The sequence below is a fragment of the Anser brachyrhynchus genome, assembly GCF_964034855.1.
Source record: "Anser brachyrhynchus genome assembly, chromosome: 19".
Taxonomy (NCBI): Eukaryota; Metazoa; Chordata; class Aves; order Anseriformes; family Anatidae; genus Anser; species Anser brachyrhynchus.
Window position 1 is genome coordinate 4,412,205 of NC_137712.1, and position 21,595 is coordinate 4,433,799.

The 21,595-nt window shown below is 53.8% G+C and overlaps 1 protein-coding gene across 2 annotated transcripts in view; it reads left to right on the forward strand.

The window, feature by feature from the left end:
* The window catches only part of VAV2 (vav guanine nucleotide exchange factor 2), a 125,846-nt gene that overhangs the window by 72,803 nt on the left and 31,448 nt on the right, over positions 1-21,595 (forward strand). For both annotated transcript variants that reach the window (XM_080561656.1, XM_080561655.1), the window contains exons 3-4: positions 6,424-6,482; positions 18,262-18,330. In XM_080561656.1, coding sequence (XP_080417782.1) covers positions 6,424-6,482; positions 18,262-18,330 — 128 coding nt within the window. The remainder of the gene's footprint in view (positions 1-6,423; positions 6,483-18,261; positions 18,331-21,595) is intronic.

Sequence of the window (21,595 nt, forward strand, 5' to 3'; positions counted from 1 at the left end):
TCGCCTCGGGATGGCCTCCTGGACCTCTCTAGTGAGGGCTGTAAAAGCCCCGTTCGCACTCAAGCCCTTTATTTTTAATCACACCTACGCAGGTGCCCTTTTCTGATGGAGTCCCTGCCCCGCTGCTTTGTAAGGAAATAACGCAGACCTTTGGTGCACGCTCCTCCTGCTTTCCCGGAGGAGTTGTTGGTTTGGGTAAAGATGCTTTCATCTGGAAAGCGCGTCTCTGACGAGGCACTGCTGTTAGGGGGCTTAACCTCATTATCCTGAGAGGTGTAATCGCTTGTCCCCGTAACCGTAACGCAGCCTGACACGGGCGCTCTGAGCTGTGGCTAAGAGGTCTCGGGGACAATCTGTGTCAGATGCTCACTTGAGATTATTTTAACCCTTTGCTACTCTCGTGATGGAGATTCCCTTTAGAAAAGGAAGGAGCCCTGTACGTCTGGATGTCCTTGGTGAATTTCGGAAGCAGAATCCAGCTTGTGCCTGCAGATCCTGCTCCCAGCGTGCAGACTGGGTGCCCGGCTAGCAGTCCAGCCCAGCGTGAGGCTGGTGGTGTTAGCATCCCTGGCGAGCTCTCCTCCTAATCAGCATCTGGGCTTGAGGACCGTATTTACCACTTAAAAACAGCCCTTAATGCTGCACGCACAGCTTTAAGAGGTCAGGGGAGCAGCAAACCCGGAGGTCCTGTCCTGCCTCAGCGATATTGAGCAGGGCCCTTGGACAGTGCAGGACGGGGCTGCACCCGGAGATGTTGGTGCAAGGGATTCCCTGCGACATCTGTGGGATGCTCAAGGGGCAGCAGACACCAGCTGTAGGTTTAATGTTTGCTGTGCTTGTCGGGCTTTACAGGTACTGTACAATAGCATGCAGAGCGTAAATAATGGATCCAGAGCAAGCAGGTTGTGTTTTAGCTGTGCATTTGGGGCTGGCTCACATGCTCGGGGTCTCACAGAGCGCTGCAGGACTCGGGGCTGGGTTCGCCGAGGTGCTAAGCACGGGGGAGAGGCGCATGCAAAAAGGCAGTGATGGGAAAAACTGCTGGGGACACTTTGGTTTGCAAATATCCTGCCTTGGCTGTGAGCCCTGGTGTGCGCGTGGAGCTGGGTGGGAGGTGCTGGGGTGGGTGCTGGGCCCCGGGTGTGCAGCGATGCTCCTCGGCAGGTGGGTGGGCAAAGGTGTACGGTGACCGCTGCCACCAGCACCACAAACTGGAGCTGTCTGGGGCACGTCCTGCTGGCGCCTCACAGCAATCTCACGGCTGCTTTGGTTCGGCAGCCTTGTCCCCACTGCAACTCTTCACGTTGCCGGTTTTGCTGTTGGATGCCGTTACCCAGCTCAGAACTAATTTAGCCAGCTTGTATCCAAATTTGGGGTCTGCTTCCCATCCACACTGAGGCGAGGGATTTGGTCTGAGGATTTGTAATTATTTTATTTTATTGTTTATATTTATATTTTATTTTATTCTATTTGCCCTTCCTGAGTTTAGGTGTCAAATCATTCCATGCGATTTCAGGCTCTGAAACCACCTTCCCCCCGAGAAGCCTGTGCACGGAGGTAGCAACATCAAGGTTTCTGCCCAGGCTTATCATCACTGTGATGGGCTCCTGACTTGCTGCAAAGCAAATCCTCTTGTTCTGGGAATGCACGACGACCTCGCCAGGGTCTGCACAAGCCACGAGCCTGGCTCCAGCCCCTGCAGCTTGCTCCTAACTGCAGGGTTAGGGAGTTCCTCGTATGCAAAGCGTATTCCAGCCCAGCTGCCTCGGGTTGTTTTTGCAAATAACGAGAGTTTATTTTAGTTTTCTAGATGTGCAGAGATACCGCTAGAAATAAGCAACGCTGGAGGAAATAGAAGAGCAGTAAGCACATTAATTTATTTATTTTTGTTTTGTTTTAGTTTATTTTTAAATCCGTCATTCCTAAAAGAAAGCACTGGCAGTGAGAAAGATGAAAGTTAGTGGTTTTCTTACGGTGTGGGGGTTTTTGCTGGTTTTGTTTGTTTGTTTGCAAAAATCCCGTTTCTTTGCTCAGCCAGGATCCTTGCAAAGTGACCGGTGAATTTGAGGAACCTGGGCTGAGACTTGCTTTTGTTTCTGGAAGCGCAGAACTCGGTGCCTTTCGAAAATGAGGCTCTCCGTGAGGCCTCTGATGCTCGGGCTCCGAAACCGTGTCCCTGGCCCTCCCGCTGCCTTTCTGCTCGGGCTGATCCACGGCAACGCCGTCGTGGCACGGGGCACGGGGCTGGTAAATGATCAGCTGGCTTGTTTGGGTTAGCTCGTGGCAGAAAACGGAGGAGAGCTGGAATGTCAGGAATGCAGAGAGCGTCCCTCACCCTGCCCGGGGAAACCACCAGGAATTTCCCAGCCCCGTGCAGGTCAGCTGCTGGAAGCAGCCTGTGGCTGCGGGTACCTCTGCCTGCACTTTGTACCTCCAGAGCTCCGTCCCTGGCATCTTGTTGTCAGTTTAGACGTAGCTTTTATGGTGACTTGTGCGCACTGAGCGCAGCTTCTCTTGAGGAAGTTCCGCCGAGAACTGGATGAAGAAGTAATAATAATAATAACCTGCATGAGACCTTATTTAAGCCCACAGCCGGCCTCCTCCCAGAAGACAAACTCGACCATACAAGTGTGTTTTTCCCAAGCAGAGTGTAGAAATGACTCTGCAAAACCTCGCCGCTGCCGGTATCGAGCACGGGGCTTTCCCCTGGGCTGCGGGATGGGGCACGGCACTGGGCTGTGCCGCGGGCTTGGTCGCTGGAGCCCTCTCCAGCATGGTCCAAGGGAGCTGTAAATTTGGAAACTGTTGCTCACGGCTCCTGGTGCGCTCCTGTAGCACTTTCAGGATGCTGCAGCCTCAAAACTGGCTTCGTAGGTTTGGGCAGTGGGGATACCCAAAGGCCTGAACGGGTGAAGTAATTGGCATAAATCATCGGGGAGCTGATAAGGAGTCTGGGGGCGTGCTGTCTGCCCCGGGAAACAAAGCTTCTGCGTTCCCAGTCTGCCTTAAAGGAAAGGGGAGGTATAAATAACCGGCGAACTGTAATTCCACTCGGTGTCATGTCTGCATTAGCTGCATTAGTATGTCCTAGAACCGCAGGAGCAACTAAGCCTCAGATGAGATCAGGGACCCCTTGTGCCAACCGCTGCTTGGCTGCGTAACGAAGCGGTTCCTGCCCTGCCTAATAGAAAATGATAGCCGGGAGTGGCGGGACGTATTACTGCGCTTCCCAGCACATAAGAACCTGCTTTATGGGGAAAATGACACAGTTTAGCAAACACTTAAGGATTTACTTACTTTTAAGAATGCTGTTTAATCCTGTTGAAATTGAAAGGATTACTTGTTCTTAAATGCACGCTTCGTGCTTCCCTGGCTGGGGCTGGCGCAGGAGCTGGGGTTGTGCGGGGCTTTCCTCGCCCCCAGCTCCTCCTTAGCAAAAAGATAAATAAATTCCTCCTCGGAAAAACCCTGCCTGGTGCCGGACAGTCACTGCTCGCTCTTGTTTCTGGAGGTGTAGGGCTTCTTTGTACCCGATCCTTCTTAAAAAATGGGTCGCTTCGCTGCGTACCCGAGCGTGGATTTGGAGCCTGATCACAGGCAGGCTCATCCGGATCAGGTCCCGGGCTTTGATGTGCCGGGATGCTCAGAGACGTGGGGGTTTCGTGAAAGAACAAAGCAAAAAGCCCTGGCGTGGAGAACAGCGTGCTTCTTTTAGATTTCCCTGGAAGTCAAACCCTTGTCGTAGCTGTCTGACTCATAAACTGATCTCTGTGCTGCGTGAGCCTGGTAACAGAGGGCAGAAGAGACTCACCCGCTCAGGAGGGGACGTCCCTGGGGCCGCACGGTGCCCCCGGCCCCTTGTGGTCCCGCCGGCTGGCGACCGGGCTCTGCCTTGAGCCCGTGGGCAATAATGGGCTCAGTCCCTCCTCCTCGCCCAGCCTGGGTGCAATCGGCCTGGCGGGTTTTAGAGGGGGGATGCTGAGGCACAAAGATTTAATGAAACAGCCAGAGCAGTCTTCTAGGTTGCTGACAATTTGGGGAGTAAGACCTGATTTCTTTGAGTCCCAGTTCAGTTTTAACATTTAGATTTGCTGGTTAAAGGGCGGTGTTACCAGAAGTCATGTCTTTGCTTGACACTTCCCAAAACCGAAGCAAACAAGAGCCGGCCAAGACAGGGGTGTGAGAGGGACCGGGAGAGCCTGGCTGGCTCGGTGCCCCCCAGGACAGAGGTGGAAATCTGGCAGGCGCCTGCAGCATGCTGGCCGCAGAGCATGTGGCCAAAGCACCTTTTGCAGAGATCAACCTTTGCCCGTGCTTTTTTTTTTTTGTTGTTAGATTACAGTAAAATGGGGAACTTCGCCGCATTTACATTTGTGGGACTACGCTTCTGCTCGGGGAGCTTTACGGCTGCTCTTCTGGTTGCACAGTAATTATGGTCCGTGATCAGGGGCTCCGGGGCATCGCTGTAAAAGGCAGGCAGGCGGGGATGGTGTCCTGATTGCCAGCCAGATGGGCTCCCGAGGGTGAGAAATAGGCCAAAATAGGCTCATGACAACCGTAGCAAAAATGATGTTTTGTCTAATTAAAAAAATCCCTTATCCATATCTTCTGATTAGAGGGAACTGTCAGGGGTAGCATCTTATTTAAATAAATAAATAAATAAATGGAAGGATGTTTTGGTAATGCTCTGCTTTGTTAGAAGTATCGTACAGGGGACGATAAAGGCTCTGAGGTGAGAAGAAAATCCCCTCTTGCTCTGCGGCTCCTCTCTTTGCTAGACGCCCATCAGGGACATTTTATACCAGGGAGAAACCTGGCCAAGTTTTGCCATTCACAGCATCTCATTTGCCTTGTTGAATAATTCAGCATCTCTGTTCTCCGAGTGGAAGTCGGCTGCGAAATGCCAGGCTGTGGCTGCTCCTTTGTTGCTGCCCTGGCTTCGGGTCCGAGCGTGGGGACCGGAGGCCAAAAGCCACCAGGTCCCCGCTGAGCGGTGCCAAGCGCTGGGCTGGCATTTGCAACGGAGCTGCAAGAAACGGTCCTGGAGCGAATCATGAGCTGAAAGTCACAGAATGAGTCACAAAAGTGGGGAGGAGGGCAAGTAATGAGCTCCAAGTCACAAAATGTGGGGAGGAGGAGACAGGTTTGGAGCACGAAGCATCGTCTGTGCCACAGCCGGGGGAGCTGAGGTTCACGGGCATCCCGTGGATCCGTGTGTGTGCGTCCCCCGGAGTGAGCTTGGGGTTTGCACGCAGAGGGAAGGATTTGCGTGGGGATCCGCGATCCAACTCTGCTTGGCATTTTTGGGTCATTGTACAGGAGGGAGAGAGGCTCTGAGTACACCAGCAGTCCCAGGAGAGAAGCCAGGCGTGCACTTAGGGCACGTGCGCACCTGGCTGGCTGCTCTGGAGGTGGCATCCCTCTGCCAGGGCTCGTGCCATCCCTACAGAAAGCATTAACGGGGCCTTGTGGTTGGGTTGGGTGCAGGGCAGCTCCACATGTCTGTGGTGTTCGACTTCATCTGCCCAACGGAGAGCCTGGGGCTTGGGGCCCTGGGCACGGGGACCTCTCCTGAAGTCCTTTATCTGCGTCCCGGACACAGGCACCTCAATTCATTCCAGTGGGCAGGAAACCATTCCAAAGACAATAGATTTGTCTTTTCATTCTAGCTTGGAAATGATGAATATGAGTAAAATTTGTAGTTTTAGATCTGTAAGTGACCGAAACCATTCTTTGTCTTCACTTAAAACTCTGCGTAGCAATTAAAAAAAGGAGCGTGCATCAAAAATGAGAGTTTTCAGAAAAAGCTGGTGTCTTTGCTGCTCTTGATTGCGATGCTGGTGAAAATATTTCATGCCGAACCAGTCCCGTCTGCTTTCTGCCAGAAGGCAATGGTCTGCGCTCGGCTCTGACCAACTGTTGGTGCCTCTTTATTGAAGTGCAAGTAGTCAAAACCTTTCAATGTTGGGAAGTTTGCCTCGAAAAGATCATCGTCTTGGTGGAATGAGGCACGAGGCGCTATAAACCTTTTGAAATAAAGCACAAAGTAAGACATTTTTTTCCCCAATGGTTCTCAGTGCTGCATAAAACCCATTGGAGCAGATCTGGCAGTATTACAGGAGCTGCAGGACGGAGTTTCCTTGGGTGACGCTGCTGAATGTGTATCTTTATAGCTGAAGGTTAAGGGTCTTTTATGCTCAGTGGTAAAAGCAGAAGCGGTGTTTGCTCTGATAGTACACTGGGAGTCCTGACGGCGATGTGCTGTGACACTGATGGGGGAGCTGGAGCCCATCCATTTCACTGGATGGCTGTGGGAGCAGAAAGCCCAGGCCCAAATTCCATGCTGCGGGTCCTCGGGTGCCCTCCTGCCTTCCTCTGTCTTCAATAAGCACACCAGGATTTTTTTTTTTCTCTCTTTTCCAGGTGATCTCGGCAGTATCCAGGCTCTCCTTCCACAGCATTGCTCAAACCAAAGGAATTAGGTAAGATCCTTGCGATGTGATGCTTTAGATGTTGTATCTCTCTATGTATACTCGTAGCATTTAATCACATCAGGCTCTCTAGAAGCATTGATACGACCGGGATAAATTGGGGTTAAGCAGACACTGAGGATGCCTTTGGGATGTAGGCAGGCTACTTGTAAAAGCACCTTGCCAGCTGCTCAGGAATAGTTTACAAAGAGAAAAAGAAGTGAAAAAGCCACGAGTATGTAATGCACTGGGGAGGGATAAAGGGTGGGGTTGAGTTTGTGGTGGTGGAGGCTTTGCTCTGTTCTCCTCTGCTGCTGCCAAACAATTCCCCTCGTCAGAAATGCCCGTCCCTTTCCTTGCCACCCCGTGTCCCTGTCCCCTGGGCTCGCACCCGCTGTCCTCCTGGGGACTTGGCGCTGTCGGGAGCTGCAGAAGTGACCCGGATTCGCCAGCAGCCGGGAAATCTCTTCCTGGGGTGGAGAAAGGCACCTGATGGCTGCCTGTGTGATGGGGGTAAATAAATGGCCTGGCCGCAGGGAGAGCTGCCCCGCTGCTGGGGCTGCTCCTGCCTGGAGCCCTGGAGAAGGGCTCAGAAAAGCAAAGAGCCCCATCCAGCAGAGCTCTGACCCGCGCCTTTGTTCAGTTCAACGCAATTTGTTTGCAATTGGTTCCCTTGTTTGTGTGCATTTATATTATTAATCAGACAACGTCTGCTCATTAGGCTCAGATACAACTGGGAAGAGTTCTCAGCCTGAAGAACCTTTCCTCCCTTCTTTTTTAATTGGTGGTGGTTGTTTTTTTTTCCTTTCCCCTTCCTCCCCTATGCCCCAAGCTGTAAAACACTCGTTTTTTTCCTCGGATCTTGTCTTGCTGCTATTCTGGTCAGGGTGTAGCATCGCACTGCTCTGTGGCTGTGTCTTGGGGCCAGCCCCAAAGTGTGGGGCCAGCTGTGGGGTTTAGGACTGGATGAAGCCCCCCTTTTACTCCTAGCCCTGCCGCCCATGCCAGCCACCCCACACCACGATTTTTACGGCCTGAACTTTATTTTCTTAACATCACGCTTTATTTTTCCTGCCTTAGCTGCACTGATATTGCTGGAGGGGAACAGCTTTTCACGTGTAAAACAAACTCTGAGTCTTCCCATCTGTTAAATACAAACCTGACAGATCCCACCCGGAGCGGGGGGAGACTCGGGGAGCGAAGTAAAACACACTGAGGGATAAAGGCGTGCTCTAAGTTAGGGGCTATTTATTATTAAGAATAGCCCAGAGTCCTGGGGAAGGTTGGTTTGCTGCTCGGGATGCAGGCGTGCGGGCTGTGGCACAGCTCTTGTGGATGTGCTGATTTTTTCTCGTTCATTTTATAACCAGCATTTACAGTCCCCACTAAAATCCCTTATCTTGGAAGCCTTTTGGCACCGTAATTACACAAGAATAGCAGAGAGCTTAGTGGGGCTTTGTGTGTAGCTCTGTTTTCCCTGCGTATTAACCCTGCTCCTCCTCCCCATTGTAGGCACAGAAAATGCTCTCCCTCCCTTCACCTCGAAAATCCCCCCCACGGGGCTGTCTCTTCCCATCGCTGCTGTCCCTGCAGTGCCAGAGCCCTCGCTTTGCCCATTGCTGCCAGTTTTTTCTCTTTCTAGCTAGACGGTTTCTTGCTGCACCATCACCTGAGCCGTGGTGCGAAGCTGATCTCAGATGAATTCAGTCAATCTGGGGGAATCTGCTGAAAGTCAACCAGCAGCCCCAGCTCCCCGGAGGGACTGCTCGCTGGGGTCCCTCGCTTTCCCTCTGGGGAGATGCTGCCATTGGAATAAAGAGGAAAAAACTTGTTGGCTTAAGGCACGGTGCTCAAAAAACCATGGTAAATACTGCGCAATTAGGATTGTGTATGGGTTGTGTGGTCTTCAGCCCCACAGCACGGATGCGGGTCTGTATTTTAGGTCTAGGGCTTCAGGACCAGGCAAATTAAGAACGAAATAAATCCACCAGCCTATTACCTGTCCTTAAATAAGTTCTATGGCACGCAGGGTAGGAAAATAAAAATCAATCTTCTATGCTATTCAGTGAAGAAAATGTAAGTCTTTCTGGCTAATAATTTCTGGATTCATGAACCTTGCCAGAGAAAGCCTGTTTCACAGAGTAAATCAGATAGCTATCAGGATAGCTCTGTGGCGATGACAGAGTGTTTCTTCCGAGGAACAAGCTACAAGCAGCAAAACATGGCAAAAAACGAGTGTGAGTGCAGTGTGCTGTTTGCAGAGCTCTGCGAGGGCTGGAGATAATCCAGGGCGGCTGCAGCCCGTGCAGCACGTCTCCTGCTGCTCTGCTCTGCCCTCAGCTGCAGGTTTCAGAAGTCCTCTGCAAAGCAGCGGCATCTTTCAGCACGTGGCATCACCGACTGAACTCCTGGCATGCTGCTGGTTGCTGAAGTAGAGGTGTGGGTTGCTCTTGCACAAGGCTGTTGGTGCAAACAGCACGGATGCTCTGGTTTCCCAGTAACTCCAGCAGCGTGTAGTCCCAAGGGCCACCGCTGGCTGCTGCACACCCGATTAATTTTTGGGTAAGAGCCCTGTGCGTAAGAAGCCCCTCGATGAGAGGCTTGGTGGTGTCTCCTAGAAAAGGGCACGTTTTCTGTCGCTGAGTCCATCAGAGAGAGGAAAGGCAGTTTTGTGGAGGAAGAAGCGTGCTGAAGGAAAGGGGATGCACACCGTTGTGTTCAGATCCTGGCTCTGCCCAGGTGCTGGGCATGGCTCTGGGCAAATCCCTGAGATTTGTGTGTTTTTTGTGTTTTTTTCCCCAAAAAGCTCCCCTTTGAGCTTTCTCAAGCAAACTCTCAGCTCTCAGGAGGACAGCAGGACTTCTTGCTGCAGATCCCGATAAATCAACCAGGGTTTTCTCCTCGAAGCTTGGTTTCTCGAAGCCTTTCCCGACACAGCCCTGGTTGCTCCCCATCGCCCACGGTACGCCCGGCCCCGGCTGCCGTGCACCTGGTGCTGGCGAGCTCCTGGGGCTGCTGAGTGCGAGCTGTGGGAGGGGGGCCGGGTGTTTTCATCTCCCCGAGATGCTTGTTTTTCCTGGAAGCAGAGTTTTGCAAGCAAAGCAGGAGGTTAAGGAATATTGGCTCGTGCTGCCTGCATGCATTTTTAATGTGTGCGCAGGGAAGCCATCTGAGAACGGGAAGGGGTTCGCGTGTTCAAAGGCCTTTTACCGAGGTCCTTGATCTGAGTAAATCCTTTAGATATGAACCGAGCCTCTAAGTGACTTTCTTCAGAAGGCACGGCGGTTAATAAAACAGATTTTAAAACATTTGCAAACGGGGAGGAGGGGTAAATCAGCATTTGTCAAGCAGACGGGGTCTGCAGCGGGCATGGCGGCGGTGCTTTGGTTGTGCAGGGGGACGAAGAGGAGGAGGAGGATGGCTGTGTGTCCTGGGCACTGGGGGCTCAGGCAGGGCCCCCCCAGGAGAGCGGAGTGCTGCAGCCACCTGGAAGCACGTTTGTCAGACAAATAAATTGTGGGGATTTTTTGTTTATTTGTTTGCAAGGCTTTACTTGCAAAAGCAAGACAAACACAGCAAGGCCAGCCTGCCAAAACTATTATTTGTATTTGAACAAATAAATAGGTAGAAGCCAAAATGCCATGTCTCTTGGCTAGTAACCTCTCTGTGTGTAACACTCCCCGAAATCCCAGGCTGTCTGCAGGATCTGCTCTGAGCCAGCTTGGTGTGGTGCGACGAGAGGCTGCAGGAGCAGGTCCCAGCATCATGCTGTCAGTGGGGATTTAACCCAAAGATTTCCCAACCTCCCTGCTTTGTCTGCAAACCCCATGCCCTGCTGATGAGGCTCAGCACTGCTCGGTTTCGCACAGGTGAACTGTTAAAACAGACTGCCGTGCCTAAAGTGAGGTTTGCAGCCTTACCATCCCCGGAGTTTCTGTGCTTAATGGCTTGCCAATAATATCAGGATGTGCGTGTGGGCTGGGAAGGGAGAGCCACGAGCATCCCGCCTGTGCTGTTCGTGGGATTGTAATGCTGCTGTCGGCACGGCAATGCCTTCCCTGCCCGAGCAGAAGGGGCAGAGGGTGCCGGAGCTGCTCTGGCAGCCTGGAGCTGCTCAGCCCAGCTCTGCCTGCGGGATCCTTGCTCAAATAAATCATCCTGGGGGCAATGCAGGGGCTGTTGGGAGGTGCTGGCTATGCTCTAAGTCCAGCCCCGTTACTCTGAACATCTTCATTTCCACGGTGCAAAGGCCTCCCTGGGGTAATGAAGATGCTTCCCATGAGGGCAGCAGAGATCAGGTCTGGGAGCTGGGGTGGGACGGGGAATGGCCTGCCCAGGTCACGTCACAGCAGTGCTCTCTTCCTTCCCAACATCTTTGATTCTCTGATTAGCTGTGTTTGATCCAGGAACTCCTCCCCGCTTCATTCACCGTTTCAGAATTAAACCAAGAGTTTTGCCCACGTTTCAGGACTTTGAGCCATTTCCCCATCCGAGCCCTGCTACAGCCTTAACCCTGTGCTGGGGACCACCCTGGCAATGAGCCTGATCCTGCCAACAAAGCCCAGCTCTCGCAAGGGATGGGAAGGCACAAGCCCAGGCATAGCTGGTCAAGGAGACATTCCCCTGGCTGTCCTGGGGGAGAGAAGGGAAGTAGTGGAAATACTGGGGGTATTTGCAGACTCTCCAGCACGATGGAGGCTCCATGCTTATCGTATTTGGGCTGTGGGCCCCTGTCCCTGGGGACGGTAGCTCAATGCAGGAGGCAGATCCAGCCGTGTGTGAAAAAGGCAAGCAATTAAAGTCGCTAACGATTAAGTCTTGGAGTGTCTTCAGGCAGGCTCTGGTGGGAAGGTAGTTCCAGACCTCTTCTCCCGTACAGCTGCTTTTACAAGGGCTGTTGTATTCATCGCCAGCACGCTCCCTGCGATTGCGCTCTGCCCATTATATTTTTTACTGCTGTTGTGTATCCATTGTACTCACTTTAAGTGTTGCTATAAAACGGATTTAGGAGGCTGTGTAAGGAATCCGTGTCCTGAAAATTGCAAGCGGTTGCTGTGCAGCATGTTCTTGTGCTCTGGGGAGTCTGGGACTGGGACACAGCATAAAAATGCATGCCTGCGTTACCCGAGCTGATGAAAACCATCCATACCTGTCCCGGGGCTCCTGGTTCACATCTGCCTTGCTGAGCATCAGTCCTGACCGGCACAAAACCGCCACAGACCTTGCAGTCGTGGGGTCAAGTGGAGATGGCTCCCTGTGATGCGGACAGACCTTCGCTAGGAGCGACCGAATGGTCGATGAGCAGGACCCTTGGCTATGAGCAGTTCTCTCCCAGCTAAGACGTTTTCAGCACATTTATTTTGGCAAGTGTGCATCCTCGCAGGCTCGCTCCTAAGAGGGCCTGAAAAATCTCACCGACATGTTTTCCTGCGCGGCCGCTCTGTAGGCTGGGGAGGTGCTGAGGTCACCCCGTAAGCATCCGCTAATGGAAGCAAAGGCAATTTCTCTCGCCCCCTCCCCACCGGCGGCCTCGCATAATGAAGGTACAGCCCTGAAGTGCACAGCTCGGCTTAGCGGTGAAATCTGGGGCTTGCCGGCTTTTCGGGTTCACCAGCCCCGTCACGGCTCGTTGCCTCGAAGGCGCTGAGCTTCCCTCGGGGTCCCTCCCTGCCTCGCCTCCCACCTCTGGGTGCGACTGCGGAGCGCCCGCAGCCTCCTGCCCCGCTCGGCGTCAGCACACGGGCTGACAGGGGAAGGTGTGGGGAAGGCTGTGCTGAAATTCAGTGCTGTCCCCAGGCGTGCAGAGGGGTTTCAGGCTCGGCAGATCCAAAACACGGGCGGGGAGGCGGGCAGCTGCCAGCACTGGGGATGCGAGGGCTCAGCCTCAGGTCCTGCCTCCTCTCGGGGCCAAGCCACGTCCCTTTGCACCCCTGTGACGAGGGGAACGCACGTCTTTTGGTTCCTGATGGACCCCAGGCAGTGCTGTGCAGGCCGGGGGTCTGTTTGGGTCTGGCTGGTGTTGCACGGCAGGGCCCTGTCTGGGTGGCGGTGCTGTCCCGCGGGCGCTCAGCGGTGCTGGCACGCACCTGGGAGCAGGCAGGAATATCTATCCGGGGAGAGATTTGTTTTTATTGGCAAGCGCTTCAGAGGGCTGCAGCTGCTCAGGTACAGCAGGGAAACTGCTGCTCGGAGTACCGAAAGATTTCCTAGGGCCACTTCGCCGCACGTTAAGAGCAAGGCTTTGGGTCTGACAGGGAGATTTGCAAATTCAGGCAATCATGGAGCTTTGCAGGGTGTAACCAACTAGTGTGGGGTGTGATTTGTCTTCACGCTCCCAAGGTGACCGGGGGGAACATGTCCTGGGGATGGGCTGCTGCCCCTCCAGCACTGGGACGTGGGAAGCTGGCACTGCCCCTGCTCACCACGCTGGCCGTTAATTTTCAGCCACAGTGTTTTTAATCAATTTGTTTTCTGAGTCAGACAGCTGGACCACATCCCTTCCTAGGGATTGTTACCCCACAGGGTACTTTTTCTCTTTGGGAGCGATGTTTCTGGATTCCCCTTTTGATTTTACCCATCTGTTATTGTCAAAGTGGAGCTGAAGTGAGGAGGAAATCGTGCCACTTTCCAGAGCGAAGCATTGCTGCATGAGAATTTCTTTTTTAAAAACGCGATAATGTGTTGAAACATAAAATTATACGAGCTGTTATTTTCTTGTCTCATAGTCTCCAGAAATATTTGGTTCAGATTCGAGCTAAAGATAAATCAGGGCATGCAGCTAACCCTTGGGCACTGTGCAGTGCGCTGTGCTGAATGCTGTAAGTACTCTCCTGCAAAATCATCATCTTTGTGTTATCTGATTATGTAGCTTGCTGCTTCCCCGCTGAATTTCTATCAGAATTAATCTTGTGAGAATTTCTGCGAGTTCCAGACCACAAATAAAAGCAAATCATAATTTTTCAGAAGACGTGTCTAAAATTTGGCACAGCACGAGGTGCTTCTTTCCAGAGATGAGTAATGTAACACAATAGCATGATTTTAATTAAATTCAGCAGCTTTTGGTATGCTCCGATGTGTCTTGTTCTGCGGGGAGAATTGATTCCATCCTGCTTTAGAGAATCGGACGTTAATAGCGTGCTTTTTGTCTGTCTCACAGCGCTTGACCAAAACCATTCCCTGAGCCTGTTTCCATCTCGCAGAGGGAAACCAAAGCTTGGGGCAGTGCCCGGTGTGAGAGCAGAGCTGGGGAAAGAGCTCTGTGTCCCCCCGGTCAGCTCACGCCCACCTCTCGCCGCAGCCATAAATCCCTCACCCCCCCGAAGCCGATGACGGACGCGTTCTCGGTTGCATGCAAACATCTTGCAGAACCACATGGTTTCTTTGGACGGCCCCAGGGGCGCTGTGCTGATGAAAGCATTACGTCCTGCGTCACCCCAGGGAGCTGCTGCGGCCCCGGGGCTGAGGAGCGAGCGCCCCACGGCTGTCAGCACGCTGCTCGCCAAATGCTCTCGGTAAGGAAAAGGTGCTGCTGGGATCCTCGGGCAGATGAGGTCTGAACTCTTTTCCTTTAGCTCTTTGAAAGGGTTTCTTCTCGTACACGGGTGTATTCGGGTGCAAGCAGCTCCCCAGATCTGAGTCCTGCAAGCAGATGTGACACAGCGTGTGGGCACGCCGGGTGCCGTGGCCAGCAGGTCCCACAGGTCCGTGTGAGCACCCAGACTCACCCAAAAGCCCAGGAGCTGAGGCTGGCTGCTAACCTAACACCCAAACTCATGCTGAAAGCCTGAAGGACAAAACCTTGGTGAAATCAGAGTCCTGGGTTTCTCTGTCTTGCCATGAGGATTTCTTCGGAAAGGGCTCGTTGGAGGATCTGCGCATCCAGCCGTGGTTTTGTAAGTTACTGCAAGATGTGATTACAGCCTGAAGATCCCATGTATGAAAACGTTTTTCTGCCAGATCCTGAGCATGGGGCGCTTAGCGCAGCTCCATCCATCCCAGCAGAGCTGCAGAAGCCCATTTGTACCCGTTTCAGGCTCTGGTCCTTTCCGTTTATCAAGGAATCCCTTGCAGAAGGGGCAGCAGATGGGCGCAGCTCAGGTTTCACGGGCGTCACACACCCAGCCTGCTGTTTAAAGCATCGACGTGCTATCGCTGGACTTGGGAAAATGGGGCAAGATTAGCATGCTGGTGTCTGAAGGCTGCAGTCCAGCTCCTGGCGAGGGCTGAGCCACCTCCTGTGGCCTCCTGTGGCCGTTTGCACAAGTCATGCAAACCTCCTCACTGTGCCGGCGGGGCTGGTGGCTGTCCCCAAGAAATCAGGATGGAGACAGAGAGGGGAAATAGAAGATTAATCACGCTGGATTCACCCTGCTCTCTCATACACGAATTTGAGGCTAAGATGCTACTGTACCAAATGATCCGAGTAAAACCGACCCGTCTCTGACCCTCTGTACTCCCTGTGATGGTATCCAGAGGTGAACGGCTGGCTTCGGTTGCTAGGACAGGGCACCAGGCGCTGAAATATGTTCACAAATAAATCTTTCTGCTTATTGCTGCTGGAGAATTGCAGCCTACCTAGTTCTCCTCGTTAAATAATTCAGAGCAGAGAGCAGGCAGGCAGCGCGCCGAGCGGCGAGCATTGCTGCCGAGGAGCCTGGGGATGGCTGCTGAGGATACGGCGTGGGATGGCCCCGAGTGACCACGGAGAGCAAGGGAGGGCTGCTTCTGCATTAGGTGCCTGGTGAAATATTAATTCAATATCCCCAGTGTGGTGTGCTCTGGTTGGGGGCTGCTCCTGCATTTCTTTGCGAGAGGCATTTTTTTTTCCAGGGGGCTCTGTGCCCCAGAAAATCACCTGAGTGGTTTTTAAGATCAGAGGGGAGCTTTGCGTTGGGTGTCGGGGAGGATCGGCTGCTGTAGCTCTTGTCCTCAAGCTGAGAAGCTCCCTTTTAAACGCCGCAACAAATCACTTGGTCTTTTCTTCTCTTTTTAGACTCTAAAACAAACGCCTTGGATCAATCACTCTTGGGTTCTCTTCTTTGATCTCTGGAAATGATGCTGTTGAATGCGCTGGGGTTTGTTGTGAAGAAGTCTGCTCTGGAGGTTTATCATCTTTAAGAGGCTGCTCCAGCAGCGTTTGATGTTGCTGGGGCTTTTGCTCTCCATCCGAGAGGATGAAGTGGCACAGGCTTGAAGGATAAATGGCTCAGCAGGTGTTACTTTTTTTTTTTTTGTGATGGTGGACTGAAAAAAATGAAGTCTAGTGCTTAAATATTGATTCTAAAAGGAGACTTTTTCAAATGAATTCAAAGAGTTTGGGAATTCTGCAAAACTGATGGGTTTCAGTGGACTCAAAATATTTTATTCATTAACGTTGGGCATTCCCAGCTATTGCAGTTAATACTGCTTATGAAGCGCAATGAAACACAGTTTTGCAGGGAATCATGAGCTCTTGGTCCCCTTTACTTCCAAGGCTTCTGCTATAATTTTGTTTGTTTTTTCAAATAATGCCATTCGGACTGGTCCTAGGCACCACGGCGGCTCTCGGAGAGCTCGTGGCTGGAGGAGGTGCAGCTTTTGGGTGCCAGCTGCCTGAAGCCCGTGGCAGGTCCCTGCCTGGGTGCTGCCGGCTGGGAGAGGGGCGGCTGGCACCCTGCTTCGGGCTGGGGAGGGCAGGGAGGTGGCAGCCCCGCTCCCATGATAGTGACCCAGGGATGTGGGAGCATCACCGGGGCCGTGTGTGGCTCCTGGGCAGCCACACGTTTGCACAGGCAGCCGGCTCGAAGGGCTCGACCAAAGTGCGGGGCTTCCTCCAAAAAGCCGCCCTTCAGCTCCCGAATTTCAGACGGCTCATTTAGTAACCCTCCCCTCAGCCTGACCTTCCTTCTAATTGCATTCCGCGCGTCCCTATTTAGCCATTATCTGCAATTGCTGAGATACAGGTTATTAATTCCTCCCCTGCCCTGACTTTCACTCCGGTGCGTTGGCCATGGTCAAGGTGAGGCTGCCGGGGCTCGCGGAGCTGCCATCTCCAAGAAACTCTCGTTAGGAGATGGTTTTCTCTTTGCTCTCTCCTTGTCTTACACGGTGGGGGTTTATCACAGCACTTGATTACACCTCAAGCTCAGATTTATGGTTGGAAGCGCGTTCTTGTGATTTTAATATTCTTGATAGCTCTTTAACGTCTTTCGTTCTGGCATGGTGAGCACTGGAAGAGGAACTAGAGATTAAACGCAGAAGGTGCGTTTAGAAAAAAAAGGAGGTCGTGTCTCGTGGTGGGTTTTTGCTTTTACTTTAACCAGTGGTGTTTGAGCAGAGGTCACCTCTGGTTTTTTCTCTCTTCCTGGAGCTTTGCAGGGCGGTGCAATGCCGCTGCTATTCCCCTTGCCGTTGGGCTGAAGTCTGAGGATGTTTCCCCAGGATCAGCTGAGCCGTGGGCAGCTGGTGGCTTTTTGTGAGAGCTTCACGTGGATTCGTGCTAGCCCCAAGTCCCCAGGGCAGGGGAAACCCACAAACACGCACTCTGTGAAGCCCCACGGTGCCTCCTGATCTCTCGCTGTGCCTTTGTGCTTTGAAGCTTGTCCCCAAAGTGCAGAGGGCACATCTCACAGACACGCGGACAGATGCTGGGGCTCTGGGACAGCCACCAGCTGGCACAGCTTTGCGGGGAGAGCGGGCACAGCCCCGTCTGCTCTTCCCACCTGTGGCTCCCTGCCTCCCGCATTGCCCCTTGGCACGTGTGCATGGTTAAAACCAACCAGCCTGGAGCCGTGCACCCTCTTCCTGTGGGTTTGCATCTCACGGGGAGGCACCGCAACACCAAGACTAGGACTATGGCATCGTCCTGCTCTGTGCTGGGGGTCACCACAGCTCCTTCCCCTCCTGGGCTCGCCACCTGGCAGTGGTTGGGGTTAACTCCCGGATCCAGCCCCTGGTTCACTCGGCCTGAAGCCGCTCACCAAAACCAGGGCGAAGCGAAGCAGGGGAGGGAAGGCAAATTAGTGCTGGAGACGAGATCCAAAAATAGCAAATTGAGGGCCCAGCCAGGCCACGTATTAAATCTTTCAGGAGAGGCAATCCATCGTGAAACAGGGAGAGCGGGAGGGAATTGAGGAGGAAATTGCACGTGGGGGCAGCTGGAGGTTCACGTGCGTCCGCTTCCCCGCAGCATCCTCCTCGGCCCCGTGCTGCAGCCGGCGGCGCAAGGTGCACCCAGCCCCAGCAGAGCCCTGGCCCGCCGTGGCCCCGTGCCAGCAATAATACATTGGCTTTAATTAAAGCAATATTTTTCATCTCTTTCCTACATTACTTGATTATTACTTCAGAACGAGCCAAGGAATTCTTGCTTCCCCCCCCCCCCTCCCCATTCCCTCCCTTCCTCTTTTTAATCCGCTTCCCCCTGCTTTCTTTTGCCCTTTTGGTGTCCTTTCTCTCCCCCTCGCCCCCCCGACGGGGTTTTAGCCTTTTTTCGGCTTTTGCAACGCGTTCATATGAGGAAGCCCCGCTCTTGCAAGGACTCGCTCATCCTGGTGGGATCTCCTGCTGGCAGCACGGCCTCGGGTGAGGGCGTTTGAGCCGTGGCAAGCAGAAAGAGCAGCATGGTGGTTTCCTAGGGGGAGCGGGCAGCAGCCCAGGCAGTGTCCCCCTGGGACCTAACGCCTCGAGGGGGACAAACGTGTTTGCAAGGAATAATTTTGCTCAGGAAGCAGCTCCGGTGATGCTCTGGGTTCGGCTGGGGCCGCAGGGGGGGGGGCGGATAGACCACTAACGCTGTCACCCGTCTCCTTCGCAGGCCCTTCCCTTCGGAGGAGACCGCGGAGAACGATGACGACGTGTACCGCAGCCTGGAGGAGCTGGCCGAGTGAGTGCCTCCCTTCCCGGGGGGTCGGGGAACACACGATGGGAAAGGTTGTCCTTTAGTTCCAGCAAAGCCCGATGGAGTTTGACAGCGGGGCTGGCAGCGCCGGCCTGGCTGCTTTAATCGTCCCGCCAGGAGATCTGGGGGCTCCTACAGCGCTCTCTCTTTTCCCATGCAGAGCCCTGGGAGACGCCGCTTTGGGTCAGGCCGAGTTCACGGGCGGCTTACGGGGGGGTGGCAGCCCATGGGGACCCCCTCCCGCCGCATCCCTTTCTGAGCTGCAGAAGCCCTGGGTGTAATTCCTGCAGCGGGGCTTGCTCCGAGTGCTCTCCGTGGGCCTGCAGGTCGGGGAATAACCCCCACGGTAACCCCAAGGTCCTGCGCAATGCATGAACCCGAGCAATTTATGTTTTTGCAAGCTGTGTCTCACTTCAGCGGCACGCTTTCCACGAATAGTTGGGACTGCGCAAAGGCTTGTAGCACCCGCTGTGCGGGGCAGAGCAGCCAAAATGTGGCAGGAGAGAGCCTGTGGATGACATGGGGGTGCCCGGTGCCTCGATGGGTGCCAGCCCCCCGCACCCGACAGGCCGGCAGTGCCTTCCCCTGCCTCTATTTATTTGTGTCCCCGGTGCCTGTGCTTTGCTGCCCCTGAGCTGCGGGGATGATATAACAGGCTTTTAAACAACCTTGAACTAAAACTGGTGGCTGGTGAAACGCTGGCCCGATTGGAATTCGATGGCAATATTCCCACCGGCTCCGGCGGGGCCGGGACCGGACTTACAAAGTGCAGTCTGTTTCAGACGGGGAGAAAATCTGGGCGGGTGGATGTGCGGCTTTATACGGTTAAATATTATTGTTCCACAACATAAATAATAAGGCTCCTTAATCCAATGAGTTCCTTATGGCTTCGGTTATTAGGAAAGTAAATCATAAATCCCCCGTACAGGGAACGGAGGATACTGCAATCCCCCGCTCGTGGGTTGGTCCCAGCAACTACAGTTTAATAAAATTTGAACTCAGAAAAGGATCCTTTCAAGAGCAACATTTTCCCCCCTCTCCTAAAGTTCTCAAAATCCCTTTAATATTGGGCTTTTTAAGTTCCCGATTCTTGCACGGGGGCTCTGCAAGGTGCTGTCTGTGCAGGAGCCCCGTGGTGTAGGGCAGGACGCCTGTGAGCGCTGGGGACCGGGGGGCAGCATCCAGCTGTGGCTGTCCCTGCTGCTCCCCATCCCTTCGCTCGTGGCTGGGAGTTGGTCTGGCCCTGGGGGGCCTAAATGTGCCCCGATGGCTCGGAAATTTCTTTCCGATCGGCTGCCAGTGGGACACGAGCTCCTTTCTTCTGTCCCAGATCATCTTCAACTTTTAATTTGTTTTTTCTTCCCCCGTCCTTTGCCAAATCCTCTTCTTTACGTCATTAGGTGGGACCAGTGCTGACAGGGGTGTGTAACCGGGGATAGCTCACGAATTCGTTCATAGGAATCAGTGCTCCCGGCGCGGCCAAGTCGTGCGGAGGCACAACCCGTGAAATGGAGCCGTAATTCATCTGTAACTGTAAAACAACCCTGAAATGCCGCCGAGAGACCCTGAGCAGCGGGGCTGGTGTGCTGCCTGCTGACTCAGCAGCACCGCTGCCCCTTCCTGCCCCGGCCGAGGAGCATCTCCCCGGGGACGCTCTCGGGCAGCCTGCCGCTCACAATGGTGCGCACTGGGCACCCACGCTGCGCGCTGGCAAGCCACGAGGCCGCATGAGAAAGCTCTTTCTTAGCTGCTGCCGGTCCCCAAACAGCGGAACAAGGGCATCATTCACGGGCTGGGAGTGATTCAGTCCGCCCAGCAGCTCTGCATTGAATATCGCTCACGATCCAGCTGCCTTGGGAAGATGGGAGTGCATCCCGAATGCTGTACCGAGGGTGAGGAAATGATTTGCACAGCAAGCAGTGAAGTGACCCAGTGCACAGAAGAAATCACTAGAAACAGTAAAACCGCGCACAGCAATCTTCCCTCTTGCAAAAGCAGTCCCCCATCCCTGCGCTTCTTCTGTGCTGCCTGAACAGAGTTATCCGAGTGGTGATTTTTGCCCTTTGGATTTCTGTGTAGGGATGCACAGCCCTGTGCTTAAAAACACTGCAAAACGTGCCATTGCAGGGTCCCGGCCTGCTGTCCCCACTGGCTTTGCAGGGACAGGGAGGGACAGGAGGAAGGGGACAACTGGCACGGACTGGGACCTGCCCAGTCACCCCTGCAGGGCAGGGGAGTCCCCCACGTGGAGCTGTCTTTGGGAGTTGTGCTCCTATAATAAAAAGCTCTGGATAAATACTGAACTGGTTCAAACACAATGTTTTGGTGGCCGGTGCAATTGTTTTTTTCTTTTTAAAGAATGGCAAAACGCTTCATTTTTAATCTGAAGCACTGAAATGCAGCGGTTTCATGTCTTCTGTTTGCTCTTTTAGGTGAATTCCTGCTTGGCAAAGCATTCAAAACACAAACAAGTTTGTGACGGAGTTGCGGGTTGGAGGAGCAGGAGCAGCCAGGCCTGTCCCTGTTGTCCCTCCTGCTGATGGCTGTGTCCCCACGGGGGCGGCAGGGCCCCCCCAGGGTGGAAGAGCCGGGCACAGGAGCCAGCACAGGCTCCGGGTGCAGGTCACTAGCAGCACCCTAAGCACCAGGGTGCAGACACAAGGTGTGTGCCCACAGCGAAACGCGGCCACGAGAAGGCTGGTGGCCCTAAAGGACGTCTGTGCCTTGCTGAGCCCTTTGTGCCCTCACCTTTGGGACGGGGCTGATTTTCCGTGCGGATTACCTTATCCCCAGCATCGTGCTGTCCGTCCAGGGGGTCAAGACAGATAAATGCATGGAGGCGGATATTTATTTTACATCCAAAAAAAGAGCAATCGGTGATGGAGAGGGGAGGGGAAACCAGAAGGCTATCAGGGGAGCGAGCAAGCTCTCAGATTCCCTGTCCTCAGCCCGCCTGCCCCTCTCTCTGCTCATGCTGCTGTCGGCCAGATGGCAGCCTGGGAGCACCGGGGCAGATGGCAGGGCTGGATGGTGGCTGTGCCATCAGCTCTGGGAGGAGTGGCAAAAGGTCGAGCGTCCTCTGCTGCGTGATTTATTGCAGCCTGCCCGGCTGCCAGGCCCTCCAGCAGCACGTTGGGGGGAAATTTACACAAGGAAATGAGTGGGTCGGGGCGATAACGCGGCTGCTTTCGCTGGAAACTGCTGAGAAGAATCAAAGCAGTGTTTGTCCGGGTCTGTGCGAGCCTCCTGG